This window comes from Rattus norvegicus, chromosome 16, assembly GCF_021556685.1.
Source record: "Rattus norvegicus strain SHRSP/BbbUtx chromosome 16, alternate assembly SHRSP_T2T, whole genome shotgun sequence".
Taxonomy (NCBI): Eukaryota; Metazoa; Chordata; class Mammalia; order Rodentia; family Muridae; genus Rattus; species Rattus norvegicus.
The window spans coordinates 84523298-84550248 of NC_141549.1; the positions used below are offsets into that span (position 1 = coordinate 84523298).

General features: G+C 49.0%; 1 protein-coding gene across 2 annotated transcripts; it reads left to right on the forward strand.

Moving 5' to 3' along the window:
- The first annotated feature begins 593 nt into the window (after nucleotides 1-593).
- On the forward strand, nucleotides 594-26059 carry Pcid2 (PCI domain containing 2). Of its 2 annotated transcripts, NM_001169144.1 has the most exons (14): nucleotides 594-643; nucleotides 4269-4358; nucleotides 6131-6204; nucleotides 7062-7127; nucleotides 8975-9016; nucleotides 10634-10688; nucleotides 12848-12951; nucleotides 16403-16478; nucleotides 17313-17454; nucleotides 21286-21386; nucleotides 22751-22824; nucleotides 22955-23080; nucleotides 24420-24543; nucleotides 24820-26059. In NM_001169144.1, exons 1-14 carry the CDS (start codon nucleotides 608-610, stop codon nucleotides 24907-24909), a joined length of 1200 nt encoding a protein of 399 aa, NP_001162615.1. In that variant the 5' UTR covers nucleotides 594-607; the 3' UTR covers nucleotides 24910-26059. The 2 variants fall into 2 exon arrangements, with proteins under 2 accessions (NP_001162615.1, XP_087444867.1); XM_087588741.1 differs by lacking the exons at nucleotides 594-643; nucleotides 4269-4358; nucleotides 6131-6204; ... (2 more) ...; nucleotides 10634-10688; nucleotides 12848-12951 and adding an exon at nucleotides 13572-13582.
- The last annotated feature ends 892 nt before the right edge of the window (nucleotides 26060-26951 follow it).

Genomic DNA, 26951 nt, shown 5'->3' on the forward strand with positions numbered 1-26951 from the left:
GAGTGGATGAAAGCACCCCACAACCTTGCCTCTGGGGCCACCTCACATCCTAGGGCTCAGGAACGCCCTGTGCGGTGGCACGTAGAGGGTGGGATGGGAGGCGGAATGCTCTACACCCATTGATCTGGGGTGCCCCAGTCAGGAGTATCTGTGGGAGGACTCAGGAAAACATCCCGCGAGGGCTAGGAGTGCGCGGGACGTCTTCCCAGTGCGATCTGGACTTTTGCTCTGTTTGCTCCAGGCTGTGAGAGCCAGGAGCACCTCTGCACACTGAGGGTTGGGGTGCGGGTCACCATAATCGGGGAAGGGGTGAGGGGTACGAGGAATCGGGTCACTAGCACACAGATGTGACCAGGGACGCAGGGACACGTTTCCAAGTCGGTTGGGATTCCTCCACGTTAGTCCCCGACCTCGCGCGCGCGCCCCCGCCGGACCTGTGGCGTCCCAGTGATTGCACTGACAGCTACCCAAAAGAAGTGCTCGAGCCAGCTCTGCTCGGCTTGCGCCACCCGCTCCGGAACCAAAGTGCGGAGGGTACAGTGTGGGGACAAGGAGGGTAGACGGACCTGCGCCGGAAGTGAGGCACTTAGCCCCCGCGGCTGCTGCTATGGCGCACATCACCATTAACCAGTACCTGCAGCAGGTGGGTTTCGCTTGGTGTCCTTGTCTACTAGCCACGGGGTGAGTCCTAGAACCGAGTCGGACAGTGCCTGGTGTCCTGCAGCTGGCCTCGAGGCGAGGAGGGTCTGCTACGTGCACTGAGCATCCTGCCTTGCTCAGAAGTTGCAGGTGCTTCCCGGTGGGACAGAGGAGGATTCGAGGTGGAGGTAGCAAGATCGGGGTCACTTGTGGAAACGGTTGTCTGTGTAGCACTGTCTGCACGAAGCACTTTGTGTCTTTAGGCAGCGGCGTCCATCAAGGCTTTGCTCACAGCCTGCCAATGGCACAGGCAAACAGTGTTGCATCTGGGCGGAGGGTTGTGTTTGCGTTTTCGACACAAACCTAGGGCAGAGGGCCTGTTAGGATGTTGAAGGTGTGAATCCCACTAGGCAACACACCTGGTGCATTGGACAGCCAGATGGGAAAGTCTGATGAACGTTCTAACTGGTTATACTGCTGCACATGGCCGTTTATGAATCTTGGATTTGCACTTAGCCCTATTGTCAAGACCCCCTTTTTCTGTCCCAAACACCTCAGTTTGTTTACTATAGTACGAGAAGTAGTACTTGCGTGTTTCTTAAGTAGTGGCACTATTTATTGTTGGTGCTGTGTGTCCATGTATATTCACTTTGATTCCATCCCAAGGCCCTCCTTAAAGAGCTCTCGATAGGTGGCCAACCCAAGTCTTCTCAGCTCAGAAGCATCAGTTGAAACAGGCTCAGATTCTGGCTCTGCATTGCACATATTTAATACTTAGCAAGATGCTGTTTCTGGAGATCATGCTGGTACTCCAGTGACCTCATTGCTGGCTAAGAGACCAGTCTTTATTTCAACAAATTGGCAACAGCCTGCCTGTTGACAAATTGTCTCTCTTTCCCCTGATTCCTACGTTAATTTCCCAATAGCTGTTGGGATAGGGTTGGTTGAATTTTGCCATCCTTGCAGATAAATAAGGTAGCCTGTTACTCTTTTGTGGTTGCTTGGGCCAGGAATAAAAGTTTTTCTCTCCTATCACAGGGAATGGTATGGCATCAGTACGCTTGTGCTGGTTCCTGGGTATCCAAGTCCCATAGTGGTGATGTGATGGCCTGCAAGGAGTTCCTGCCTGTGTTTCAGAGAGGAAAACATGGAGTTTGAGTAATCTATCCCTTACAGCAAGGAGTGAGGTCTACTTTTCTCCAAGGTCAAACAACAAGGAAACTTTACCCCTTTCCCAAGGTTAACAGCTATAAAGCACCTCTAATTCAGAACCCACAGCCAAAGAACATCATAGACATCATAGCCTTAAGAACAAGGGCATTCCCTGTAAGCACCATACATTTAGTAGCCTGAAAACTTTGACACTGACGCACTCTTCATTTTTCACTCTTCTGCAAATTTTCTTAGGGTTTTTTGAGTCCAGCAATCATGTTGCACATTGCATGTATTCTTGTTGTGGATCATGTGAGGCTGTGAGCTTCCTGTCCTCCAGTCCCCTTTGTAGGGGTGGCTTACCCTCAGGAGAGCCCTTTCCCAAACCAGGCACTGTATCAGTTGGCCAGGCTATGACTTCCTCTTTTCCTTTATATTGGTTCTCTTTTTATGTGGACTGAAACACGAGGGTCTTATGCATCTGGGCTGGGGCTCTCATTCATTGAGCCACATCCCAGTCTGCTCTCTGTGTCTCTGCTACTTGTATTTTAGGTTAAGGAGTAGTTTCTGTGGTGTAGAGATGGCTCGGAGGCTAAGGTTATTGCTGATCTTGCTGAGGACCTGGGGTTAGTTCCCAGCACCCACATGGCAGCTCATAAAATAAAATAAAGTAGCCAATTTTTGTTTGTTGGCTTGCTTTTTAAGACTGGCTCTCTTTATGTAGTCCTGGCTCTCCTGGAACTCAGTAGATTAGGCTGACCTTGAACTCAGAGATCTGCCTGCCTCTGTTTCCCAGTGCTGGAATAATAGCATGTGCCACCAACACTCAGCTAAAATGAATAATAAAAAGTAAATATTAAAAAATAATTTCCTTTATACTCTTTCTTTAAAAACAATTATGGATATGTAGGTAGGTAGGTAAGGAAGTAGGTAGGTAGGTAGGTAGGTAGATATTTGAGACAGGGTCTCTGTACATAATCCTGACTGTCCTGGAACTCACTGTGTAGACCCAGCCTCCTTGAGCATACAGAGATGTAGATCTGCCTCCCTCTGCTTCCCAGGCGCTGAGATTAAAGGCATGAGCTGTCGTACACATTATGGATTATTTTTTAAAGGAACAAATCTTTTTTTTTTAAAGATTTATTTATTTATTATATATAGCTGTCTTCAGACACTCCAGAAGAGGGCATCAGACCTCATTATAGATGGTTGTGAGCCACCATTTGGTTGCTGGGATTTGAACTCAGGACCTCTGGAAGAGCAGTCAGTGCTCTTAGCCGCTGAGCCATCTCTCCAGCCCATGGATTATTTTTAATACCTAGTGATACTTTATCACCACTGTTACTCTTTGAAAGCTCAAAGTTCCTGAAAGCTGCCTCAGTTGGTTTCTATGGCTTCTGAACCTGGCCCTGTCCTTCCTTGAGCCTTTTTAGGGCCACATGATTTTTAAGCTCACCCAAGCCTCCCCTGATGCAGCTCTGGCATCAGCCCTTTCTCCAAGGAGCTTTGCTGTCAGTGAGGAATGGAACTTGTAAACAAGCCTGGTACCAGGTATGTTTGCTGTGGGATTTCTAGAGAGAAAGGATGTGTTCAGTTTTAAGGAACTGTGAGGTTTAAGAGCAGGCAGTACCCCGTGGACTGACAGGACCTGAGAAGACCTAGGGTAGTTGGGAGAGATGTCCTCTGGGGTACCTGAAGCACACTCTCTCCTGATGTGCAGGCCCATTGTGCACAGGTGCCGCTTGGGATATAAATCCATGGTCCAAATGGTGTCTCACCTAAAAGGATGCAGCTTCTGTGTTAGCGTGGCTGGCTGCCAGGGATGAGGTATCTATGGAGTGAGCAGACACTTAAAAAGAGTACTGGGGACTAAACCCAGGAACTTGCACCTGCTAGGACCATGGGGCTTCATCCTCAGCCCCACCCCCACCCACGCTACTGTTTTAAGATTTATTCTTTTTTTTTTTTTTTTTTTTTTTTTAAGCTTTGCTTATTAGGGCCTGTCACCACCCTTATTCTTACCCACTCCTAAGTTCCTTATGTTGTTATCGAGGCAGGACTCTGACAGGACTTTCTTAGAGAGTCCAGGCTTGTGCGTGATGTCCGCTGAGTTGTGCCAGTTGCTAGCTAAGTTGTACTTTAGGCTTTAGGCACAATTAGGTGATTATGGATGTACAGACCTATGGTGTTAGGGTTACTTCCCCCTGCCACCTCCAAGGTCACTGACAAGGGAAGGTACTTGGGAGTGCACAGTTGCAGGTGCTGCTCCCTGCTTTGTGGGACTCTGGCTTACCTGTTCGCTCACCCTCGGCAGATCCCATGTTGAAATGACGTCGTTTCCTGGGTAGCTTTACATTTCAATTCTCCTGGCCTCTTTCACAGAGGAAGAAGCTGCTCCTGCAGCGTGCGGTTCATTGCTCAGGTCCCGTGAGAACAGATCGTGTCTACCTGCTCAAGTTTCCCCTTCCCTTTTTCAGGTATATGAAGCCATTGACACCAGAGATGGAGCGTCCTGTGCAGAGCTGGTGTCCTTCAAGCACCCTCATGTCGCGAACCCACGGCTCCAGGTAGGCAGTAGATACACCCATGGTGTCTAAAGAAAATGGAGAGGGGTGAGAGAATGCTGGCTCTCAGTCTGCAGATAGGAAGGGCTATTCACAGGCATCTTGAGAGAACTGTGGGACAGTCAGTTTTCTACAGATATTTAAAGTTCGAATATAAGTAAACTAATATTGCCACTCTCATTTGAAAATTTCTAAGTTTCTTGAAGCGAGCCTAGCTCACTTGGTCCCGGCACCCCTATGTGAGAGTGCTGTACTGGCTGCTGTTCAGCTGGGATGACAGGCGTGTGTGACCAAGTAGGCCTGTCTCTGGACAGTAATCCACTGACCTTTCATCTGATAGCGTCATGCTCATAGTCAGCATATGCGACAGGTTTTTCAGGAGGAGCTACAGAATGGTGATTTCTTTTCTTTTGAAGTTTAATTTTAAAATTACACATATTCATTTGTTTTTGTGTGTATGTATTTGGGCATGCATGTGCCATGGTGTGTGTGTGTGTGTGTGTGTGTGTGTGTGTGTGTGTGTGAAGATGAAGGTCAGGGGACAACTTATGGGAGTTGGTTCTCTTCTTCCCATGTGTGGGTTCTGGGAATTGAACTAAAGCCACCAAGCATGGCAGCAAGCCCCTTCACCTGCTGCGTCATCTCCCTAGCTTGGAACGGTGATTTTCTAGTCTCAGCATTCTCCCTTCCCTCCTTTGTGAGTAGGTGTGCGGGTCTGTATTACGATGGTGAGTTCTCGCTGACTTCCTTTTCTATTAATTCACTTTGTACTAGTTTACTTTTAGGAAAACAACTGGTAGATAGGAATGCATTTATACATGCGTAATTCATACATACACTGAGATTGATTTCTGTGGATGGTGTGCCTATGGAGGCTGAGAAGGCCCTTGTGTGACCTGCCATCTTCAGCTGGAGCCCCAGGGAAGCCAGCGCTGCAGGTAGACCCAGGCCTGCCTGAGATGCGATAGTGTCTCAGCTCAGACGGCTGTCAGGAGCCACAAGGCCGTGTTCTCTTTTTTCCTGTTGAGCCCCTGAACTGGTTGGTGGGTACTCACTCTGCTAGGCAAGGGTGTCTCTTTCACACAGTCACCAGTTCCAGACACCCTGAAGTCACACTCATCCTAGGTGCTCTAATGCCAGTCAGATGACAACATGTAAAATTCATCCTCAAAGGTGTACTCAACTCATCTAGTCTTCACCACGGAAGGAAGGGAAAGTTAGAAATTACTATTGACCCTCAGCCCAGGACACTTGTTCCTCGTAGGAAGCTGTGCAGTGACCCCTCACATGACATGTGAATTTATTTATTGACTTTATTTATGGAAGGAGCTCTACACCTTGTTTATTAAACCATAGGAGTTGCTTATGTGTTTCTTGACTGACTAGCTTTAAGTACTAGAATATGTGTGAGAGCCTATGAGACGGAGGGTTGAGTAAAAGTCTTACTGAGCAAGCCTGGACTTCTGTGTGCCATGGCATATGTGGGCCTACACACACACACACACACACACACACACACCCCAAATAAAATATGTATGAATGTGCCTAGCATCTTTTCTGGCCTGCAGCAAACATCTGAACTGGATTCTTGGGCTTCTTGTTTCCTTGAAATACAGATATTGGTGGAGCAATGAGCTTCCCTTTAGAAGTGCCAGAGTGAACTATTTATTTCTTTGGGCTGTGAGGTTCTGAGCATGCTCATCTGAAGCTCTTTGTGTACATGGATGTCTTTCATGCCCCTAACTTTCTTTTGCTCCTTTCTCCCTGTGGATTAGATGGCCTCTCCAGAAGAGAAATGCCAGCAAGTTTTGGAGCCCCCTTATGACGAAATGTTTGCGGCTCATTTAAGGTAATCTTCTGACAGTAGGAAGACAAACATATGACAGCTGCATGCATGTAACACACAGCTGCATGCATGTAACACAACACTTGTTCACTCTGACTCTATCAGGCGTCATTGTTTGCAGCAGTGATAATTAACTTGGAAAAATGGACAAATGTGTCATGTGCGTCTGTGTCACCCTGGTATTTCTCCTGTCCTCCTGTGCTTGTAGGAACTGAGGTCTTGCTCTTCCTGTGGCATAATGTGGTTTTAATATCTGCTTTGTGGGGAAGAAAGAGAAGACCCTGAGCGAAGCAAAACAAACCATTGCTTCTTGTTATTTACACGTCGCTGCTTTCACTCCCTGTGTCAGGCAGTTCAGACAGAACTACGTATCCTAAGCCATGTGCACAGGACCATGCCTGCCTGCGTCCTGTTGTATTTCAGAGTGAGCCGGGCCAGGCCTTGAAAGGGTTGGGGATGCCGCTGTTGTTTCTGGCAGGAAGAGGCAGCCCTGTGTTTCTAGCTGTGTGCTCTCTGCCGTGAGGTTCCAGAGTGGTGACGAGTCGGCTCTGGCTGCAACAGGAACCTAGACAGTGAGTGTCTTTGGAGGCTCACTGACAGTGAGGGCCATGCTTGTCTGCAGTCCCTCTGCTCAGAGCTGCTGAAGGATTTCCATTCTAGCATTCAGCAGAGTAGTGTTGAACCTGTGGGCTTCACCGTCCGTCAGCCACTTTCAGTCAGTGGCCCTGGTGTTTCCTACATCTGCGGTTCCCTCAAGCAAGCGCAGGAAGAGGTTGGGCCGGGGTGTGAGAGAACTGCACTCTGGGTGGCATCCGGGTGCAGTGCGTAAGATGCTCTTCAGGCTCTCATGTCTTTTCCAGGTGTACCTACGCTGTGGGGAATCACGACTTCATAGAGGCGTACAAATGCCAGACAGTGATAGTCCAATATCCTTTACCACTTGTGTTATCGAGGCTCACAGGCTGCAAACATTGGACCAGCTCTTCAAACCTTCAGCTACAAAAGAACTAGTCTCTTGGATTCCTATATTTAGGCTGACACCATAATGGATTTTATTTATTTATGCTATCCAGGGTTACATGAGGCTGCTTTCATGCCAATGTATTTACTCTGAGGACAGTCCCTCCCATACCCCTCTACCCCATCCTTTCTTTCCTTTCTCCAACCCTCCCATTAGTCCCCTGAGCTCTGCAGACAGCTCCTCTTTCCTTAATGTCATCGATAGATACATGGAGGGTGAGAAGAACATAGTTTGTGTTTGCGTGTGGTGCATGTACATAAATGCGTGGGTGCCTGAGCCTCTGTGCACACACACAGGTCAGAAACAAAAAAAGGATGTCTTTCCTCTGTCTTGAGGCAGGATCTCTCACCGAACTACAAGTTTACTATTCTGAGTAAACTAGCTGGCCAGCAAGCTTCTAGGATCTCCTTGTCTCCGCCTCCCAGCACTGGGGTGTCGGACACACATGAATTTCCAGATGTTACAGACACACACAGCCATTTCCAGATGTTCATTTAGGTATTGAGGTATTAAGTAGGGTCTCATGCTTACACCAGAAGCACTCTTACCACAGAGCCATCCCTAGCTCCAAGAATAAGGTTTTGTTTGTTTGTTTTGCTTATAGACTAGCTATAAATGGCCTTTGAACTCTACCAGCTTCTGCCTCTCAAATTGTGAGATTAAAGGCCTGCACTATCATGCCCAGCCAAAAATAATGTTTTGATAATACTGTTATGTATGAAGATGCCATAGTGAAACCCGTTATTTTGCATACTAGCCTAAAGACGTAATTAAGAAAAGACTGTTTTGCAAGTGTGCTCGGAGGAACTGGTTAAGTCATAGTGCCCATAACCCAGCCTGAATGGAGAGGAGTGGGCTCACATACGTAAGTCACCCTCATTCCGTGACCCGAGAGCATGCTAAGTATTGGTAGAGCTCTAGATTTTAGGTAGAGCTAAAATTTAAACCTAAATAAAATTTAGGTTTGAAAGCTTCTGTGTTTAAATACAGCAAGAAGAGAATGCTACTATTCAAGTCTCCCTACAATGTAGGACTTACTAGTGTTGGTAAAACAAACCTTATAGTAGAGATTCTTGACCACTTAAATGTTGCTTATAATCAATGGATTTAGAGAAACCAAGTACAAATGTAAAAGAGAAAAATCTCATGACAGGATGGGGACATAGCTGAGTTGGTAACGAACTTGCCCCATAAATATAAGGACTTGAGTTGGAACCCCAGCACCCACAAAAGAGGCAGGCGTGGTGGTGGTGTGTGCTTATAATCCCACCACTGGGCAAGTGGAGACGGGTTCATGGCTAGTCTAATTGATGAGCTTCAGATCCCAGTGACAGACTGTATCTCAGAAAAGGAGGTGAATGGCCTAAGGAATGACACACACATGCACACACAGGCCTGTGTACGCACACACACACACGCGCGCGCACACGCACGCACACACACACACACACACACACACACACACACACACACACACAGTATCTTTCTTTTTAACTGGGGGATAGGGTCTCACTATGGAGGCTGGCCTGGAACTTTCCTCTCCCAAGTGCTAGGATTAAAGGTGTGCCCCATGCCCATCTGTATGAAGTGAATGCATTGAGTCTACTTGGCTGCTGACATGTGGATATCGTGGTGTGTTTTCTAGCTTCAAAATTTTACAGAGTCATCTAAAGAGCACACTTTGCCCTTAGTCTACTTTTACTAAGAGTCGTATTTCTTAAATTCTGTGCGACGCCTTCCTTAACACAGCACATCATTCCTTCGGGCTTTCCAGGCTCACAAAGAAGAAAACTGGTAAGCATAAGCAGGAGCGGCTGGAGATGGTGCTGTCAGTGTGGGCTCGGGTTAGACTGACATGGACAAGTCGGTAGTAAGCGCTCCCTCAGGGTTTCTTATCACCAGACTGCCCTGACCCGCCAGCTCCCAAGTGATGACAGACTTATTTGTGAAAGCTCAGGGCATAACTTAGGCTGTTTCCTAACCAGCTCTAATTAACCTGTTTACTCGTGCTCCGCCACATGGCCGTCAGTCAGTCACCTCTCCTCAGTACCACCAAACTCTGGGAAGTCCAGCCTGTCCCTTCCTGCCTCACTGTAGGCCTTCAGCTCTTTATTGAACCATTCAGAGGGCAGATGAGGAGGATGCTTACAAAACACTGAGGCAATGCTTCATAAAAACAACAGTGCCAGAGCCCTGCCCTCTGCTCTGCTGGGACAGAAGTCAGCATTTGAGAAATACAGAGGCAGCCTTACACAGTGCATAGGAAATGGCCTCTGCTATGAGAAGGGTTATAAATACCTTGTCTCCCCCATGTTTGCCAGTTTTTAACTTTGTGTTTTAGACAATGGGTGAAGGCCACTATAGGTCTTTTGTATTATCTTAAGCATTTTTTTTTCTTCAGTGCTGGTACTACCCAGGTCCTTGAATGTGTTGGGCAAGCACTCTGCCACTCCCTAGACTTTTTAACGAGTTTTCTGAGACAGGGTCTCAGAAGCCCTGGCTAGCCTCAAACTCAGTGTATCAAGATGGCCTTGAACTTGCTTCCATTGCTTTAACACTGAAACTGCAGGCGTGTGCGGCCACCCAGTTCACACCGAGCTGGGGATCAGGCCCAGGCCTTGTGCATCAGCTCCCTGACTGAGCTACATCCTTAGCTTCCAGTTTTTGAGGGGCAAGAGTTTGAGGCAGGATCTCTGTAGTTTGGACAAGCCTGGAAGTTTTCATTCTGCTCCGACTTCCCAATGCTGTGATTACATGTGTGTTCTTTCATGTTTGATATTCATATTCTCCCTCTCCTTCGACTTCTCCCTCTCCCTCTCCCTCTCCCTCTCCCTCTCCCTCTCCCTCTCCCTCTCCCTCTCCCTCTCCCTCGCCCTCGCCCTCTCCCATCCTCCCCAGACAGGGTTTCTCTATGTAGCCCTGGCTGTCTTGGAACTTGTTCTATAGACCAGGCTGGCATCAAACCCAGAGACCCACCATCCTCTGCTTCCCGAGTGCTGGGATTACAGGCGTGCACCACCAGCAGCCAGCTGTACTGTTTCCTTCCCGAGTGAAGACTTAGCTTCTCCATAACTGAGAGCTCAGTGCTAGCAGCAGTTGCACACACACGGCTCCTGCTCAGAGCCTCAGTGTTTTCAAAATGGAGCTGTTTGCTGGTGGTGGAGACTTCGGGAAGGACACAGTTTTGGGAGCTCCCAGATAGACTAGGATCCAGTTCTCTAAGCAGGGTTGGGATAGTGGTATGGAGTAAGAATTAAGTATTTGGCCAGGAAGTCTGTCTGTGTGATGCATGCAGGATGAGGCGCAGCCACCTGAGCGGGGAGGCGTGGACCTGGTTCTGGGTAGTGTCTGGGTGTGGTGGAGGGATGCTGGCCTTCGAGCTCCTGAGATGTGTTTGCTTCTCGTCCTCAGGGCTCTGCCTGTCATGTACGCAGTAGCACTTGACCTCCGCGTGTTTGCCAATAATGTAAGTTCAGGCCCTGCCCCTGTTGCCTTGAGTTAAACATGTTGGGTGACTGCCTCCTGCTCAGTTTCCAGTCTTGAGGGATGAGTAGGTGGGAGGTATCTGGTGTGAGGAGGGAAGACCGGGCAGCAGCTTGGCCGTTTTGTCCCCTGTTCATGTGGACACACTGTGGTGCTGAGTGGACTGATGTGGAGCAGGTTTGCTCCTCCCTTTCTTCTGAGCTGTGGCCTGCACTCAGGTGGTAGCTAAGGGGGCACAGATCCTGGACTTTACAGTCAGCCTCCCTCAGGGGGCAGCAGGCATCAGCTCTGGAGCCAGAAGCATCTACTGGGGCTCAGACCCTTCATGGTCTGTTGGTGATTTCTGGTTCAAGACCAGCGCTCTGTTCTTCTCACAAGGCAGTTGCAGACCTGGGACTGTTAGGCTCACATAGCTCTGTGACAAGGACCAGGCTTCCTGTTGGCTCTGTGAGAGCCTGGTTAGGACAACAGAAATGCCATAGGCAGGGATGAGACCTGTGATACAGGGTAACTGCCCCGCTCAGCAGCACTGTCCGTCAGACTGTCTGCTCCAGTGTTCCACAATAAGTCTGCAGCAGCAAATAGCAAGGCCTCGGCCCCAACCCACTTGCCAGCAAAGAGGTGGTGACTATGCTCTCCCAGTAACACACGAGGCCAGCAGAGAGCCACTGAAATGGCACATGCACAAGGCCTGTACCCCAGAAGCCGCCGACCCTGAAGAGACTTCCAGCAGACTCCACAGCAGTCGTTGGATGAACCAATGCGGGTTTCAAGGCAGCCGTCACAGTAGTGCTTCAGTGGCAATGAGGGGCAAACAAGTGAGAGAGAGCACTGAGGTTCCCAGCAAAGAGCTAGAAGATGCACAGAACCAAGGGGACTCAGACTGGAGCAGCTGAGGAGCAGTAGGGGCTAGAGAGGCCGCTCAGTGGGTATGGACACTGGCTTCCCTTACAGAGGACTGGGTTTGATGTTCAGCACCCATACGGCTCCTCACAACAGTCTTACTCCAGTCCTGGGGCATCTAATGCCCTCTTCTGCCTCCATGGGTACCAGATGCACACACGGTGCACAGACAGACATGGGTACCAGATGCACACACGGTGCATAGACAGACATGGGTACCAGATGCACACAGTGCACAGACAGACATGGGTACCAGATGCACACACGGTGCACAGACAGACATGGGTACCAGATGCACACGGTGCACAGACAGACATGGGTATCAGATGCACACACAGTGCACAGACATACATGCAGGCAAAACACTCAGACACATAAAGCAAAAACAATCTTTTGGTGCTTGATTTAAACAGACAAGAAGGGAATGGCATTACCTGTGTCTCAGACTCTTGACCTAATTCTGTTTAACAGAGACCATCTGGGTCTTGCTGACCTGCATTCATTCCATTGTAATGTGCTATTTGTTCTTGACATAACCAAAGCCCCAGAAATGTGTGTGTGTGTGTGTGTGTGTGTGTGTGTGTGTGTGCACTCACGTGCTTAAGGAGGAAGAGGCAGCCTCAGATGTCACGGTCTTGTGACAGGGTCTCATCAGCCTGGAACTTGCCTACTAGGCCAGGCTGGTTGGCTGGGATTACAGGCACTGCACCAGGTGTTGTGTTGTTGTTTAAACTGTTGCTCTGGGAATCTAACAAGGACCTGTGCTTGTAAGGCAGCCGTTTCACTGCCTGAGCTGCCCCCCAGGCCCTGAAGCATGTCTTAAAGGGTGGTACATTGTGGCTCCCATGGCTGCATAGCTAGGGACCCCCTGCCTGGGCTCAGCCCTGCCTACATTGAGCCGGGCCCTCCCACATCAGTGACTACTTAAGAAAGTACCTCAGAGACAGGACTACAGGTACACATGGAGACATCTTCTCAATAAAGATTCCCTCTTCCCAGCCAGGACTAGGTTTGGGTCAGGTTGACAAAAACCAACCAGGTCAACTGGGGCTGGTGTCAGCTTGACTTGAGGACAGATATGGGAAAATATACATACTTCCCAGTTCTTAAAAGTTGTCTGAGAAGGGCTGTAGAGATAAAGCTCACTGGTTAGCACTGGCTGCTGCTCAGATGTGTGCACTGTGGAGACTTTAGTTTGCCTCTGTTTGCTTTAAAAAGTAAATCGATTTGTATCGCTAGGCAGATCAGCAGTTGGTAAAGAAGGGGAAGAGCAAAGTTGGAGACATGCTGGAAAAGGCCGCCGAGCTGCTGATGAGCTGCTTCCGAGTCTGCGCCAGTGACACGTGAGTGAGGTCTGCGGGCTCTGTCTGTCTGTCCGTCTGTGCCAGTGACACGTGAGTGAGGTCTGCGGGCTCTGTCCGTCTGTCCGTCTGCGCCAGTGACACGTGAGTGAGGTCTGCGGGCTCTGTCCGTCTGTCCGTCTGTGCCAGTGACACGTGAGTGAGGTCTGCGGGCTCTGTCCGTCTGTGCCAGTGACACGTGAGTGAGGTCTGCGGGCTCTGTCTGTCTGTCCGTCTGTGCCAGTGACATGTGAGTGAGGTCTGCGGGCTCTGTCCGTCTGTCCGTCTGCGCCAGTGACACATGAGTGAGGTCTGCGGGCTCTGTCTGTTCGTCTGTGCCAGTGACACGTGAGTGAGGTCTGCAGGCTCTGTCTATCTGCGCCAGTGACACGTGAGTGAGGTCTGCGGGCTCTGTCTGTCTGTCCGTCTGTGCCAGTGACACGTGAGTGAGGTCTGCAGGCTCTGTCTGTCTGCGCCAGTGACACGTGAGTGAGGTCTGCGGGCTCTGTCCGTCTGCGCCAGTGACACGTAAGTGAGGTCTGCGGGCTCTGTCCGTCTGTTCGTCTGCGCCAGTGACACGTGAGTGAGGTCTGCGGGCTCTGTCCGTCTGTCTGTCCGTCTGCGCCAGTGACACGTGAGTGAGGTCTGCGGGCTCTGTCTGTCTGTCCGTCTGTGCCAGGGACACGTGAGTGAGGTCTGCGGGCTCTGTCCGTCTGTCTGTGCCAGTGACACGTGAGTGAGGTCTGCGGGCTCTGTCCTTCTGTCTGTCTGTGCCGGTGACACATGAGTGAGGTCTGTGGGCTCTGTCTGTTTGTCTGTGCCAATGACATGTGAGTAAGGTCTGCGAGCTCTGTCTGTAAAGGGAATAAGAAAAGGCTGCGTGCACACCGTGTCAGAGCGTGTGTTGGTCTGTCCCTGAAGAGCTCTCCCTGGACTCTGTCCTTGGTGCTGTCCACACCTTCTTCCTGACACTTCCTCTGTCTTCCCTTTTGAAGTCCCTGCTAGGTGCACGCAGCCTGGTTCTCTCTCCCTGTCAGTGCTCTGGGCAGGGCCCTTGTCTGGCTCCACGGTTCTGACAGTCAGGCCCCCTCACCCCGGGGGTACACTGAGCTTCTCTTGTCACTGACTTAAGCACTGCTGCTCTGTCTAATGAGGTTTTAGTCTCCTGTGGACAGTTCATTGAGTGGTTGGTTTATTAGATTCTTTTGTTCTTTTGTTTTTGTGTTTGCAAGACAGGGTTTCTCTGTGTGCTTGTCTGACTTATTTTACTTTTTAGTATTTAATTTTTCATATCCTCTTGATCATGCTCCCTCTTTAATTTTGTGTAATTTGTCTTAGCTGGTTTGCAGCATAGCTGGTTGGATTTTTTTCTTAACTAAACCTTTGTCCATCTTTTCCTAAAACTCCATCTCCACCAATGTGCTATATAATCGTGTTACTTCATTAGGAGTTTACAGGAAGTGCGCATGCACAGGTGTTAAGGTGAGCATGGTCTTGCTTTACTACCCTTGCTCTGAGCTGTCTCAAGGCTTTTCTTCCCTGTATTCCAAATTGACTGGTTTGTGTTGATGTTTGGTTTTTGTGTTTGGAGACCTTGGCTGTCTTTCAGCTCTGTCCTCCACCTTTCTTCATGTCCTTCCATGATTAGAGGTCTCGGCTGTTTCCTCACCTCTCAGCACCAGTCTTACCTGACTGTCCTTCTGTAGGTGAAGGTCTCAGCCATCTTCAGGCTCTCACTGCCCAGCCCACAGTGGATGGAGTTTCCGCCCATAAGCTCCCACTGTGCCTTGCACTTAGCACTGTCACGGGTGGATGCTGACCACTAGAGATGGATTAGACCACTGAGGAGGGCTCCTGCTCTCTGACCATCCAATTCCTGCCACAGTAGCTTGATACCTGTTTATTGAGTGGACAGTTGGAGGTTCATGGTTCTCCGCAGCATGACCTCCTTGACCTTTGACTGTCGGTGGTTTCTCAGATTAGTTTGCAAAAAAACCCAAGCACAGTAAAAATACCTGTGTATCACAGGACACCACCACAAGTTGAAACAGCCATATTTAAAAACATTTGACATAGCATGCCTGATAAAGGTCTAGTATGGGCTGTGAAATGAACTGTTAGAACTGAACAAGAAGGGACAAACCCTGTTTAAATGAACGTTTGCCTCTTTGGTTTTTGTTTTTTTTAAGACAGGATTTCCCTGTGTAGCTCCAGCTGTCCTGGAACTTACTTTATAGACTGGGCTGGCCTTGAACTCACAAAGATCCGACTGCCTCTGAGTGCTGGGATTAAAGGTGCATTCTACATGCCCAGCTGTAATGACTATATATTTGGAAAATCTAAAGAAGAAGAAGAGGAGGGGGTGGGGAGAGGAGGAGGAAGAGGACGGAAGGAAGGAAGGAAGGAAGGAAGGAAGGAAGGAAGGAAGGAAGGAAAGAAAAGAAAAAAAAAAAAAACAGGTGGCTAGTGACAGGCCCTAGCCAGCTCTAAATCAGCAGTCACCATGGACCACAGTGAGCTTCCTCCTGTGCCCGTTACAGGGGCTGGGATCACAGAGTAGGAAGTGCACACTGCAGGTGGGCTGGGTGGTCAGCTGCATGGCTGGGTGTGTGACTGTTTCTCAGAACGTTAGCCTGACGTTGACATGTGCCACCGTAGCCAGATGCTGCCCAGAAGGCAGGCAGACTGAGCAGTCTCCTGGGCAGTGCAGGGATGATGAGTCCAGGGATGATGTTCTGTGTAGCTCCTCAGTCATATACCACGACTTTCCAGAAGGGCTCCACAGTCTCCTGGGTGGATGATAGTGTGGACATGTTGTTGTGGATGCCCTCAGCATCCTTGATGGGGCTGAGCAAGTTGGTGGTGCAGGAGGCATTGCTAACAAAGCTGCGAGAGTTGTCCTACTTGTCATGGCGCACACCCATTGCAGTCATGGGCTCGTCAGCACAGGTACACAGGATAACGCTTTGTCCCTACTATTAAGTGGGCTCTACAGCGTAGTGGGCCCCAGCACCTCCTCATTTGGTGCTGTCTGGATCTCACTCCCATTGATGGCAGGTTTCCTGTTCTTAATTAACCTGACCGTGCCATGGAACTTGCTGTGGATAGAGTCCTGCTGGGACATGCAGACCTTGAGGTCATTGAGGGGTCATTGATGGCAGCAATATCCACACCAGTGCCAGCGCTGAAGGCAGCTCTGGTGACCAGGTACCTGCTGCAGCTAAACCCTTCACTCCCGCCTTCGCCATTGTGTGTCGGAGAAGAGCTGGCGTGCGGGAGGACACAGCTGTCTCTGGGACGGCGAGGAGCAGAAAGCTGCTCTTTCCTTTTTGACTTTACCTATTAGAACCTTTTCTTTGGTGACTGGCGTGAGCTGTGGGGCTTTCTCTCACAGTAGTAATGTGTCCTGGTGGTTTATTTTGTAATTGATCACTTTTGTTTGTTCTTCTTGTAGCCGCGCTGGCATAGAGGACTCTAAGAAGTGGGGGATGCTGTTCCTGGTGAACCAACTATTTAAAATCTACTTCAAGGTTTGCTTTGCATGACTTTCATAAAGTCTTGTTTTCTGTCTGCCTAGATAAATTCTTGCTTTAGTGTGCCTTCTGGCATGCATTAGGAAGGGATCCTAACCTCATCTACATTAATAATCCTAATTGCTGGTAGTCAGTTCGTGCCTCCCAAGAGCAAGGCTCTGTTTTAAATGCAAGGCCCAGAGCTCAATGGAGAAAGCCTGCACAACCTTCTTCAGAACAGGGCCTGTCCTGTGCCACAAAAGCAAATCAGAGCTGAAGGTTCCTGAAGACCCGATTTAGGATAGCTCATGGGATGCAGCTACTTCAGACACAGGCCTGAGCACTGAGTGACCAGCCCCGTGGGGATGGGAGTGCTGAGCGTTTAGTAAGTGGTCCTTGAAACAGAGCTGGCCTTGAGTGTGTGTGCCCACTCTTTGGAGCCTTTCGTCCTGTCCTGTGTTGTAAAAAGAACTTTATGAAATTAGGGGGATATGTAGACATGTGGCTGGACAAAGGAATTGAGTTTTGCTTCATAAAGACAAGTGGGCAAGGGGCAGCTTGTCCCACTTGATGAAGACTCTGCCTTTTACTTCGTGGGACATTTAGTTTGTCCGTGTCGGTGTGCGCCTTGAGTGCAGGCTTTTCCTCAGACCTTGGCTCTAGCTCCCCTCACAGAGTCCAGGCTTCTCGATTGAGTGTTGTCTGTTCTACATAGTTTTTTATTTTTTACGGAAATGTTGATGTCCTTGAAATTCATGTTACAAAAGTAAAACAGACGTTCATGTCTGTCCTTCCATCTGCCTGTTTTGTTGATATTGCTTATGAATATTTTAAATGGCTTCTTCATTGTAGATCAACAAACTCCATTTGTGTAAACCTCTTATCAGAGCCATCGACAGCTCGAATCTGAAAGATGACTATAGCACGGCACAGAGGGTCACATACAAGTACTATGTGGGGCGCAAGGCCATGTTTGACAGTGACTTCAAGCAAGGTATGTTGATAGCTCTGTTCCAGTGCTCTAGGTAAGGCGTGCGTTCTGCCTTACTGACTGACGGGGTGGTCTCAGTGAGTGTAGTGACTGTGTTTTATTAAGGTGAGCTGTATGTGTAAACCAAGTCCAAATTACAGAGGGAGAGGGGGAGGAGAGAGAGATGGGGGGAGAGAGGGGAGAGAGAGGAGAGAGAGCGAGCACTGCATGCATATCCACATGTAAATGTATGCCACATGTGTTGTGCATGTTCTCACAGAAGTCAGAAGAAGGTGTTCGATTCCCTGGAGCTGCAGTTACAGGTGGTTGTGAGCTGCCCATGTGGGTCTGGGAACTGAACTTGGGTCCTTTGGAAAAGCAGGAAGTACTTTGAGGACTGAGTCATCTGTCCGATGCCCTCTTTGCTTTGTTTTTTGAGACAGGGTCTCACTCTGTAGCAGACTGTCCTGGAATTTACTATGTAACCTAGACTAGCCTCAAATTCATGGGTATCCTCCTGCATCGGGCTCCAGAGTGTCCTGGGATTATAGGGATGAGGTACCACACCTAGATTTGTTGTATTTTTGAAATTTATTTTGTGAGGTGCATGTGTGTGTGTGTGTGTGTGTGTGTGTGTGTGTGTGTGTGTGTGTGTGTGGTGTGACTTTTGGTGTGTGTGTGCCGTGGCTTATCCATGGGAGACAGATGACAACTGTGGAACCCTTAGGTGGGTTCAAGACTTCCCTCAGCCCTTCAGGCCTCACAGCCAGCCCTGTTCTCAGCCATCTTGCTGGCTCCTATTCTTTTTTATGTATTTTTCCAAGTGCTTATATTTTTGACAGTAAAGTAATTATGCAAGTGAAAAGTGATACTTAGAAAATCTTACTCTATGTAGCATTCCTTCTCTTTTTTTTTTTCTCTTTTTCAGAGCTGGGGACCGAACTCAGGGCCTTGTGCTTGCTAGGCAAGTGCTCTACCACTGAGCTAAATCCCCAACCCCTTTCTATGTAGCATTCCTAAATGTATGTCAAAGCTGCCCAGCTATCCTGCAGAGTGCTCAGGGGTGGGGTGGCTGGGTCAGAGGGTAGTTCTGTTTTTTAAGACTGATTTACATAATGGCTGTATTGATTTTCACTCATACCAGCAGTGAGTAAGGGTTTTTTCCCACATCATCTCTCATATTTGTTGACAAATTTCTTTTTTAAAAAACCCTTTTTAAGATTCATTTTATTTTGAGTTAATTACATGGATGTGTATTGGGGTAGGTATTTGCACGCCTTATTCTAGGAGGCCAGAAGCTTCAGATCTCCTGCAACTGCAGTTACAGGCATTTGTGAGCTGCCAGGTGTAGGTGCTAGCACCTACGAACTGAACTCGGGCCCTTTGGAAGAGTAGGATGGGCTCTTAGCCATGCTGACTGTGGTGAGTTGCGGTATCAGAAGTAGTTCAGTGTCCATCACCCAATGCCCTGTTCTAAGATAGCCATGCACTCCTTCTCCAGGATGTAGCAGGGAGTCAGCCTCCGAGGGGCGGGTGCTTAGCCTCTGCTGTCTGCCCGAGGTTCTGTGAGAGCAAACAACTGCCCCTTCTGTGGAGAGAGCTTGAGCTTCAGGCTTGCATAGCGTCTTTTTCCTTTTCACCTGTGTTTTATAGATGATCCAGTTTTTACAGAAGGGATCTCCTTGATTATTGCCCGTTTCTCTTTTCCATCTTAAGCAGAACGCCTAAGTTAGGGACATTAGAGATGACATCACATTGGAGAGCTCAGTGATATTTTGGGAACCCTAATAATAGCCAGGTCGGTGTATTCACGCTGCTTCCCTGATGCAGCCAGGTGGGTGTATTCACACTGCCTCCCTGGTACAGCCAGGTCGGTGTATTCACACTGCCTCCCTGATACAGCCAGTGGGTGTATTCACACTGCTTCCCTGGTACAGCCAGGTCAGTGTATTCACACTGCCTCCCTGGTACAGCCAGGTCGGTGTATTCACACTGCCTCCCTGGTACAGCCAGGTCGGTGTATTCACACTGCCTCCCTGGTACAGCCAGGTCGGTGTATTCACACTGCTTCCCTGGTACAGCCAGGTCAGTGTATTCACACTGCCTCCTTGGTACAGCCAGGTCGGTGTATTCACACTGCTTCCCTGGTACAGCCAGGTCAGTGTATTCACGTTGCCACCCAGGACTTTCTTTCCCAGCTCTTTTAATGTACTTTAAACCTGAATGATCTTGAGCCATTGGGGTTGCTGAACTATCTGTGCTCTGAAAAAGAACTAGGCTTGTCCCTGAGTATTCTGTCTCAAGCTCTGGTTGGAAACCATCCATTTATCCATCCATCTACCCATCCATTTATCTTTCCTTATTTCCTTCCTTCCATCCTTTCTCTTTAAAAATTAATTTCTTGAGAATTTCATACAGTGTGTTTTCGGTATATACATTTCTCCCAACTCCTCCCACTTGCCCCCCACTCCTTACCCCTCTTTGCTTATAAAACCCTATTTATCTCAGAGCCTCCTCATCATTTGTCTCTCTGTTTTAGTTTCTGGGCCCTGAGGTCACAGAACCGTCACGCCTGGCTGTCAAGTTCATTCCCTCCCCTCCCTTCCTTCTGTCTGCCTTTTCTTTTCTTTAAAATGTATTTTTATTTTATTGAGTGTTGCCCACATATATGTAGGAATCACACTGTGTGTATGCAAGGTCCATCCAGGCCAGAAATGGTGTCTGATTCCTTGGAACAGAAGTTATGAATGATTGTGAGTCCCCCAATGTAGGTTTTGGAACCAAGCCTGAGTCCTCTGAGAGCTCTTAACAAAACAACACACAGAGACACATAACAGGTCAATGTTGCTGCCCATGTATGTTTTCTTGGGTTTGGGCTCCCCACCACAGTGTCCCCTAAAGGCCACAGTAGGAATGTGCTGACTGGAGTGATGCACCAGCTGTTGTCTTCCCTGACAGCCGCACCTCTGCGGGCTTCCTATGAGACAGTTTGGGGTGGGTGACACAGGCCTGCCCCAGTGGTGGTTACCTCCAGGTGTGAGGTGAGAGCTTCACTTTGGCAGAGCCACACTATTTGGGATCAGAGGTGGCTCTCAGTGCAGACTTCCTCAACGCCAGACTCTAGTCTGTGTGAGGGCACCTGTGCTTCCCAACATAGTTGTGGCCTAACAGTCCAGGAGAGACCTCCACAGCAGGTACAGGTCTGACCCCCAACACCGCTCTCCTCTGACCTTGAGGCTTTGCCCCTGAGGAAAGGCTTTCTGCTCTCAGCTGAACAGGTCTCAGTAGTGGGGTAACCTCTGAGATCCATGCTGGCTGTTACTGCACAGTCTGCCTGAGGGCATGGCCTTTGGCCAACTGAATATTTATTTTCTGTATTCTTAAATCTATTAGGTGTGGGCAGGACAGGCTTAGATTACAGGTTGCTAAGATCATGGTTAAGCGCGGTGGTTTTAAGTGACACTGTGTGCTGCCCACAGCCGGTTTTCTCACCTGAGTCCTGGCAGTGTTTTACAGATGTTGCATTTGTGTTTCCCAGATTTAACAGTAATCTGCTGATGTGCAGGTGACAGTAGCAAATTAGAATCTCAACAGGAATTAATATACATAGTTTCCTGTTAACTATGCCACCTCTGACCACCATGGCAAGCCAAGGACACCCAGGCAAATTCTTGTTGAATTTGGGGCTGTGGATTTTACATAAGAAAAGTCACCGTATGAAAATGAGGCAGGGTTGCTGCCAGAGTTTCCGGAGGGAAAGCTGCCTTTTGCACAAAGGCCATGGTGGTGGAACAGTCAGAGGGTAAGATGCGGGCTGTGCGCTCGGATCTCATGGGAGGGGTCCGCTCTCTGCAGCTGAGGAGTACCTGTCGTTTGCCTTTGAGCACTGCCATCGCTCCAGCCAGAAGAACAAGAGGATGATTCTGATCTACCTGCTGCCAGTGAAGATGCTGCTGGTGAGTGAGTGGGAGGAGCGGCCTTCGCAGCTCACTGTGGCTGTGGTGAGCTTGTGCTGAGACGTGCTGGGCCTGCGCACAGCACAGCAGAGCTTGCACATGTCTGCACGGCATGCCCACAGCTCCAAGGCCTTCCTGGGAGCTTTGTTGTAGTTACTTCTCCTGACGGAAGCTCTGGACTGCAACAGCCCTATAACAAGTGAAACCGCACACGTTACTTCTGTTTCTTAGAAGCTGAATTCAGGTCAGTGAGTTAACTAGAAGGGAAAAAGCACCATCCCAGCTGCCTGTGGGAATCTTAATCATAATAAATAAATATTTTTGAGACAGTCTTAAGTATCTCAGGTTGGCTTCAAACTTAATGTGACCTAGACTGTCCTTGAACTCTGATCCTGTGCCTCCACTTCCCAGCTGATGGGGTTGCAGGTACATCTCACCGTGAAGGTCAGTTGATACTTGACCAGGAAAGCCTCATGGGTAGATATACCAGTCAACTGGCACAGCGTCTGAGGAAGTGCTTCTTTTCACATCTGACACGCAGCTGGGGGAGGCCAGTAGTGCTGCATGTGGCTGAAACAGATAGTTCAGAGTAGTTTATACTAACGGGAAAGCAGTAAGGTCGCCACCTCCCACCCCCAGTCCTCCTCTGGGAGACATCCTCATCCCCAGCCCTGTGCTTACCCTGGCATTTCTTCAGTTGCCACTGCTCTCAGAGCATAAGTGACACTGCACATGGGATGGTCACTGCTGAGGTCATGCCAGCACATAAGTGACACTGCACATGGGAAGGTCACAGCTGAGGTCATGCCAGCACATAAGTGACACTGCACATGGGAAGGTCACGGCTGAGGTATAGCCCACTGAGTTGAAAAGCTGGTGGTGCCCAGGCTTCCTTATTTCTTGACCAGGGTTTCCGTTCTCCAGCACTGTCACATTGACGTTCTGTGTTTCTCTGTGTGGCTGTGCAGACCGCAGCACTCAGAGCTCAGAGGGTGACTGTCCCCCTTCCACTCTGCGGGGATTGAACTTGGGTCATCAGGCATGGTGGCAGGTGCCTTGACCTGTCCAGCCTTCTACCTGGCACAGACTGGGATATTAAAGCCTTGTTCAGCTTCTTACATTTGGTTCCCTATGCTTTCGTTTCTCTGTGTGATTTCGTGATGAGAAAACCGTGGAGATGTTGGGGCTGCAGAGACAGCTCAGGGTTAGCAGTGTTTGTTGCTCTTGCGGACATTTGGAGTTGGACGCCCAGCATCTGTGTCACAGCTCACAGCTGCCTGGAACTCCAGCTCTGGACGATCAAATGCCCTACAGCCATACTCATCCGTACTTTGTTGTAAAGTGGAGCTAACTTCCTGTCGTAGGGTCACATGCCGACCATCGAGCTCCTGAGGAAGTACCACCTGATGCAGTTCTCAGAAGTGACCAGAGCTGTCAGGTAGGCCCAGGCTTTCACAGTCTTAAGAACAGGAGACTAATAGATTTTGCACACGTTGTCCTGGAAGCCATGTTGACCTCTCTTTCTGTGATTTTGCCCTATGGCCCACGTGGTGTTTCTCCTTGCCCAGTGAGGGCAACCTGCTGCTGCTCAATGAGGCGCTGGCAAAGCACGAGACTTTCTTCATCCGCTGTGGTATCTTCCTCATCCTGGAGAAGCTGAAGATCATCACTTACAGGAACCTCTTCAAGAAAGTGTGCGTGCCTGGGGCGCTCAGTGAGCAAAATGCTGTGTGTAAGCTTGTGGGCCGGTGCTGGAGCCCAGAGCCCATGTCCAAGCTGGAAGGCCACATCGGGCATCTTAGGTGTAAAAGCAGCAGAGACAAGGAGAGCCTCTTTCAACAAGGTGGAAGGACGGCAAGGACTGGCTGAGCTGTTCTCTGAGCTCTACATACACACCTGCATTCTCACACACATATACACACATACACACCCTTCATACACACACACACACACACCCTTCATACACGCACACACCCACACATACACACCCTTCATACACACACACACATCCTTCATACACACACACACACCCTTCATACACACACACATACACACCCTTCATACACGCACACACACACACATACACACCCTTCATACACGCACACACACACACACATACACACCCTTCATACACACACACACACATCCTTCATACACACACACACATACACACACACACACCCTTCATACACACACACATACACACCCTTCATACACACACACACATACACACCCTTCATACACACACACACATCCTTCATACACACACACACACATACACACCTTCATACACACACACACATATATGTACACCCTTCATACACACACATACACACCCTTCATACACACACACACACGAACACACACACACACACACGCACACACACACTCCCCAAAGAAAAGAGAGTGGGCTGCCTTGCAGAGATGATGTAGCCCATTGTAGCCTATGGGGGCAGCATCCTGGCCCTCTTGGGACAGAGGCTGAAGGCTGTGTGACGACATAGCAACAGATTCAATATGAACTTGGGGTGCCTGACACCTGCCTGTCCCCGCTGTGGAACTGCTGTCCTCTTTCCTTTTCTGCCATGGCAGCTGGCTTCTCTTCTCAGCACTGTGTGTGAGGAGTTAGATGGGATAGTTCTTTTCCTGTGTGTGATTAACAGTGGCTCTGGGACACAGAGTCCTGTTTTACAGCTGAAGGCAGTCTATCAGAAATAGTACGGAGGAACAGGGATCATAGGCCATCTCAGAGTTAATTGACTTATGACAAAGTATGATTGAAGATTTAATAACTACTCAGGAGACATCTAAAACATTCTATTCGTACAGTGGCTGCTTACAGTACAAAGCTTATCCACCACCGTGTTGAATAGCTGCTGTTTGTGGGCTGTGTTTTAGGTGTATCTCATCAGGAAGGACTTAAAACATGTGTGAACATTTGCTCACCAAATGACGTCTTTTCCTGTCCTCTGTCCTCTTGTGCCTGTAGTACTGAGTCCTGTTGTTACTCACAGCAGTTTCCTTTCTCTGTAGATATTTGCTACTCAAAACACATCAGCTGTCTCTAGATGCCTTTCTGGTTGCTTTGAAGTTCATGCACGTGGAAGATGTGGACATTGACGAAGTCCAGTGCATTCTGGCCAACTTGATACACATGGTGAGTGAGTCTTGGCCTGCTCTCAGCAGGGCTGTGATATGGTGACAGTGTCACCAGAAGACCTTTTCTATTTATGAGGGCATTTTCTAGTAGAACTGATTTTCCCCCAGTAAATACTATTTAAAGGGCCTCGTGTGGGTCAGTGTAGAGGGGTACAGCCTGTATTAGTGTGCTCTCTGCCACGTGTGTCCCCAGGGAAGGGAGTTTCCATCATCATGACATAGTTGACGTGACTGGGACTCAGAAGTGTAAGCCTCTATCTTTTCTCTGTTTCAGGGTCACATTAAAGGTTATATCTCCCATCAGCATCAGAAACTGGTCGTCAGCAAGCAGAACCCTTTCCCTCCGCTGTCCACGGTGTGCTAAGGCCCAGGCCCTGCAGGTGGAGAGCTCCTTTTGCAGCTGTCCTCTGTAGCTCAAGTCTCCGGGGCTTCCCCAGCCCCCCGAGGCAGCTGCCAGCACCTGAGGGACTCGCCGTGTTCCCATTGTCCTAATCATGCCAGCCTCGCTAAGACCTGGAATTCTTTTTCAGGACGGACAAACAGCCTGCTGCTGGCCTGTGGTGCCTGTGAACTTCTGGGAGGGAAACAGCTATGCTTCCGTTTTATGTTGTTTATGGAGGCTGTCTTTGTAACACTTTGTAGTGTTTTCTTTCTTTCCTTCTTTCTCTCTTCCTTTTTAAGAACAGGTAATCCACATTTATACAGCGGGCGGGCGCCTTCTTGTGTGTTAAGTGATGTATCTATTTTCATATGCGAAATGTCAGCCTTTTGTGAGCTCAAAATGCTTAGTTAACTTGAGGCTTCTTTTTAAAAAGTAGAATTTAGGGGCTGGGGATTTGGCTCAGTGGCAGAGCGCTTGCCTAGGAAGCGCAAGGCCCTGGGTTCGGTCCCCAGCTCCGAAAAAAAGAACAAAAAAAAAAAAAAAAAAGTAGAATTTAGGGGGTGGAGAGGTGGTTCAGTCAAGACAGCTACTGCTGTGCCAGAGGGGGTGTGTTTGTTTCCTAGCATTCACATGGCAGCTCACAGCCATCTAACTCCAGTTCTAGGAATCCATTGCTTTTGGCCTCCATGGGCTCCTGCACATGTATGTACATAAGCTTACTCGGGCAAACGGGCAAATGTAAGCAAATAAGTCTTCTTAAAGAAAAGCAGAATTTAGTCTGATGTAAAATTTTCAGCTCTCTGCTCATTTTCCTATGGTTCTGAAGGCTATGGGACTAAGGCAAGGCCTGACTGTTGGGCTCTGGTCAGGGGCCCTTCTGCGCTACTGTTGCTTGTCCTCGGCCTCTCTTCCTTTTCCTACAGCCTCTGTGCTGCCAGGCCCTCACTCTGCAGCTATGTCCAGCTTAACCCCTTCCAGAAACTCTGTCTCTAGGCAGTTGGCCTGGACAGGGCTTCAGCAAAAGATTCTGGGCACAAAACATCCTGCAGTGCTGGAGACTGCTGCTGCTTTCTCCTTCCTCTTCTTCCTCCTCTTCCTCCTCTTCTTTTTAATAAATAGTTTATTTATTTTATGTGCATTGGTGTTGTCTGCATGTATGTCTGTGTGAGGGAGTCAGATCCTAGAGTTACAGATAAACAGTCTTGTGGATGCTGGGAATTGAACCCAGGTTTCCTGGAAGAGCAGTGGGTGCTCTTAACCACTGAACCATCTCTGCAGCCTCTGATACTCCAACTTCTTTTTTTTTTTTTTTTTTTCCCGGAGCTGGGGACCGAACCCAGGGCCTTGCGCTTCCTAGGCAAGCGCTCTACCACTGAGCTAAATCCCCAACCCGATACTCCAACTTCTTAAGAGTGTATGTTTCCTCTGTGTGTTATTCCATCCATCCATCCATCCATCCATCCATCCATCCATCCATCCATCCATCCATCCATCCATCTATCTTTTTATACAGCCTGGCTGGTCTGGAACTCAGTGTAGACCATGCTTTCTCATGATGTCTTCTCACCCCTGTGTCTCCAGACCAGGTGCTCAGGATTACAAGTGTGTGCACCGTGGGAGGCTTATGTCCCCCTATTTATGAGAAGTGCACCAAGGTGGGAAAGCTAATATTAGTCTCTGCAGCGCTGTTGCAGTCAGAAGCCGCCCCTTGTGCAGACAAGTTCTGATGGAGCTTACGTGTTCTCAAGTGGGGCAGGGCACAGGGCTTCCCCTTATGTGGCTGCTTCATTAGCATCCTCTCGCAGATGACAAAAATCACCCATCCCTGCCGAGAAGCACCAACATCCCCACCATCACTGTGCCGGGAAGCACCAACATCCCAACTTGCCAAATCTTTGCCAGGTCAGACTTTGTAGCTTTTGGTGTCTGCTCCATGTGAAGGGAAATGGTCCTGGGGCTTAGAGGGCAGTTCACTCATGACTGGTGTGGACTGGGACGCACTGGGCTCATTGGGGTGTGCACGC

What these genes read in the sequence shown, in the direction of transcription:
- Pcid2 (NM_001169144.1), top strand. Translation starts at nt 608, where the DNA reads ATGGCGCACATCACCATTAACCAGTACCTGCAGCAG. An exon ending in TTAACCAGTACCTGCAGCAG is followed by an intron (nt 644 to 4,268) that starts GTGGGTTTCGCT and finishes TCCCTTTTTCAG; the next exon opens with GTATATGAAGCCATTGACAC. An exon ending in GAAGTGACCAGAGCTGTCAG is followed by an intron (nt 22,825 to 22,954) that starts GTAGGCCCAGGC and finishes CTCCTTGCCCAG; the next exon opens with TGAGGGCAACCTGCTGCTGC.